The following is a 3510-nucleotide window of genomic DNA, read 5'->3' as shown; positions in this document are numbered from 1 at the left end:
TTTGTCATTGATTTGGTGTGATATTGTCTAACCAATAAAGGTTGCCAGTTTCTTCGAAGAAGTGAAAGATTCTGTCACATTTTTAAAAATGTTTTCGAATGCAGCCAAAGTATACACGCCATGGCCCGTCACTTAGCGCCAACGAGGGGAAATGTCAAGATCATAAAATTGGCCGTCCAAGCCACCCGAGTGCTTGTGAATTTATCAATAACAGCACATAAACTTAGGCAACAGCTTTTCGAGCCCAATCATAACTGAAAGGCAAAGTCCTGGAATCCATCTATATTCCTAATGAATGGTCCGGGTACTCTTATGTCCTCATTCGCCCGTTCGCCCTTGAATCTGACCTTCGAATGGACGTTCCGGTTGGCGAGCCTGAGGCCCAAGCTCCGCAGAAAACAGAGAAACACGACCGATAGGAAAAACAACCCAATTTTGAATCGGATTTGGACCCAAAATCTGATCCCGATCGCTCTTCAATTGCCCACAGGTAAAGCCCTCAGCCCTGGCCCCGCCTCCCATCCCTTTGTGCCGCCCGTTTTTCCGCCTAAGTCGATCTGGAGTGCGTTTAAGGTGGTCGCTCTCGGAGGCACAAAATGAAGGCCTTTGCGCAAAGTCAGCTGAGAACTCTGAGGGCCAAATCTATTGAGTCAAAGGACGGTCGTGGACAGGCCCGATTCACGGACTTGAAGCTTCACGGCTGACCCGCCGACCGTATGTTCCATGAGTGAGATGGATGTATCATCTGATTGGGCTGCTCCGTTTCTTTTCTAGGCCGATTTGGAGAGGATGTGAGGGTGTTGATGGCGGGCTCGTCGAGTTGCTCCAGTTGAAGGAGGATGGCCTTGATGGCGCCCCGAGTGCCGGGTGAGATCGGCGTGAGTGCGTGCCGAGCTCGAGCCGGTCCTGACTTGGATCCGGGCGAGCCGGGTCAGCCGGGTCAGACGGGTCAGCCCCTGGGCGTGCTCTTGTCTCGGGCGGAGCGACACTGGGACTTGGCCGAGCACGACTTGAGTTTGGCCAAGTCCGTGATGGAGCGCCCCTCGCCGGCCGGCGTCAAGAGCGAGTCGCCGAGTTTGTACGCGCGGCTTTTGGCGCTGCATGTGCAGGAATCGCAGAAGGAGCCGCAGAGCTCTCATTTGAACCCGTGTTCCAATCTGTTGAGTCAGTTGTGTGGGCGGGATCCGAGTTTGCGGCGACTGATTGTCACGCTCGAAGCTCGAGGTTACACGTGTCATGTGACGGCGGCCGCGCCCGCAGCCGACCTCGAGTTGCTCAAATTGCCTTATGAAGAAGAGGATCTCTTGGGTTACATCGACGCCCAGGAGATTCCGCCTTTACTCCTCGATCTCTTGGACGGACTGAAGTTCAATCTCTTCTATGAAGGCTGCCTCATTGTCGAGGTCCGAGACTTGCGACGCAAATCGCCGGCGCTTTTGGGCGTGGGTGGCGGAACGGCGGCCCGTCCCGTCGTGTTAGGCGGCTGTGAGGTCCATCACGTCCTTCTGAAGCCCACCACTCAGTCCATTATCTGTGATAGCAACCTCTTGGCGCAGCAAAGCGCGAAAGTGCTCTCCTCGGAGGAGCGCGTGGCCCTGGAGGCTCAAGTGGTTCTACAAACTCAAACCAAGCCGTTGTGCCTGGACCCGGATCCCGTGGTGTCCATCATGGCCAAGAAGGCGGACGTGGCCCAGAAGAAGTTGTCGAGTGTGGCCACCCGGCGGGCCATGAACAAGCACTCGCAAGTAGGTCTCAACCGGAAACGAAAACTCGAGCAGTGCTCGGCTCCCAAAGAGGTGGCCCTCTTGGACTTCATTCAAACGTTGTCCAGCAAGCGAACCAAAGGTTCGCCGAGCGAGGCCTTGCAACGCCATCAGAGTCTGGCCAAGCAGAAACTTCGATCTCAGAGCTCGAGTGAAAGTGTGTGGAATAGTGGCGCTTCGCCGACGGACCTGCTCCCTTCGTTGGAAGCGCCTCAAGCCACGAAAGTGTTGGAATTCGCCCGTCCCATGGTCAAACGCACCGAGGTGACGGACATGACCCCGCACATTGTGGAAGAGTACATATTGGAGACGGCTGAGCGCGGCTCTCAACGCGTGTATCACACAAGACTGACCATATTTCAACGACTAGCCAATGACGAGTACCTGGGGGAGCTCTACGTGGAGCGGGACTATCGGGAGAACGATAACAAGGGATCCACTTGCCGATTTGTCTTAGGCACCCGACCGCATGCTTTGCGATACATCAACCAGTTCACTGAGATTTTCACGGAAGAAGGCCGGAAGTCGGTCAAAATCACCCACAAAGTGCCCAATCAGGCGCCCAGAGTGAGTTGTACGCCCGGCATGAGGGAAAGGATCAACAATGAGCGAGCCGCTCTGAATCGGATCACGGCGCCCATCCCGGTGTCACAAGCCAACAGTGCTCCCGCCACGGCTGTGTCCTCCCAGGCGCAGCAGGTGGCCTCCAATGGTTCTTCGTCGGGGGCGTCGGTTGTGTCGCCCAACGTTCAGGTGGGAACCCCCCAACCGGCTGTGCTCCAAAAGAAAATTATTTCCATGCAACCCACGGCGTCTTCCACGGCGCCCATCTTACAGCAGCAATTGAGCTCGCCCACCACTAGTATACAACAGCAACTCCCGCTCCACCCATTGCCGCCCACTCAATCTGTCAATGTGAGCCGAGCCACCAGTGTTCCGGTGGTCAGTGCCCCTCGCATCATTAATAACGGACCCCCAACTAGTGTGGTGAGTCAGAATCCGTTGACCTCACCTCACACCCCTCAGCAGCCCATGTTGCCCTTGACCCCTCACCCTATGACTCCCATGGCTCAACCTAGCCCTGCCCCCACCACGCCCCTCTCTGTGGCGCCCACCACCCCGATGACTCCCCAGCAACCTTCACCGGCCATACAGAACCTGAATCCTCCCACACCTAATGCTAGTACCAATGGGCCCCAAGATATGCAAGAGCAAGCCATATCCGCCATAATGCAGTCTCTGATGAATGACAGTGATCAGTTCGAAGCGGAAAAGTGCAAGCAACAACATTTGCCTTCACCAGTGTCTGGACAACTGGTTGGAGGAGCTCAACTCCCTACCAGACCGGTTCCTCCCGCCTCCCTGGCCGGAGTAGTATCCAATAGCAAGCCTATCACAAGTACCTGTGGGTCTGCCAATTCAAAACTCATGGCCAATCGCGTCACCTTCCAAAATCTGCTGAGTGCCCAAGTGCAGACTCCGCCTCCGGCCACGCCACCCTCTCCATCCAGTGTTGGCAATACGCCGTCAAAGGCCAATTCAATGCCACAGCTAGCTGCCCAACTCTCGCGACCTGTGAACCTGCCCCCCACTTATACGCAAGCCGTTGCTCAAGCTCAAATCCAGGCTCATGTGGTCCAAACCAGCTCCGATGGCGAGGCGAGGACTTTGATTGTCCAACAACAGGGACAGTCGCAGCCACAGATCTTGCGCCGGCAGAGCTCGAGTGGTGTGGGAGACTTGACCA

General features: G+C 56.0%; 1 protein-coding gene across 1 annotated transcript; it reads left to right on the top strand.

Annotated features, from left to right (window-relative positions):
- Nucleotides 1–359: 359 nt before the first annotated feature.
- LOC131884908 (transcription factor SPT20 homolog) lies at nt 360–3509 on the top strand (the record flags this gene model as incomplete). Its single annotated transcript, XM_059232803.1, has 2 exons — nt 360–490; nt 775–3509. A coding segment is annotated over exon 2 (2670 nt), but the record flags the coding sequence as incomplete, so codon positions are not given.
- Nucleotide 3510: the final 1 nt, after the last annotated feature.

Source organism: Tigriopus californicus, chromosome 8, assembly GCF_007210705.1.
Source record: "Tigriopus californicus strain San Diego chromosome 8, Tcal_SD_v2.1, whole genome shotgun sequence".
Taxonomy (NCBI): Eukaryota; Metazoa; Arthropoda; class Copepoda; order Harpacticoida; family Harpacticidae; genus Tigriopus; species Tigriopus californicus.
This window is presented reverse-complemented; position numbering and strand designations above follow the sequence as displayed.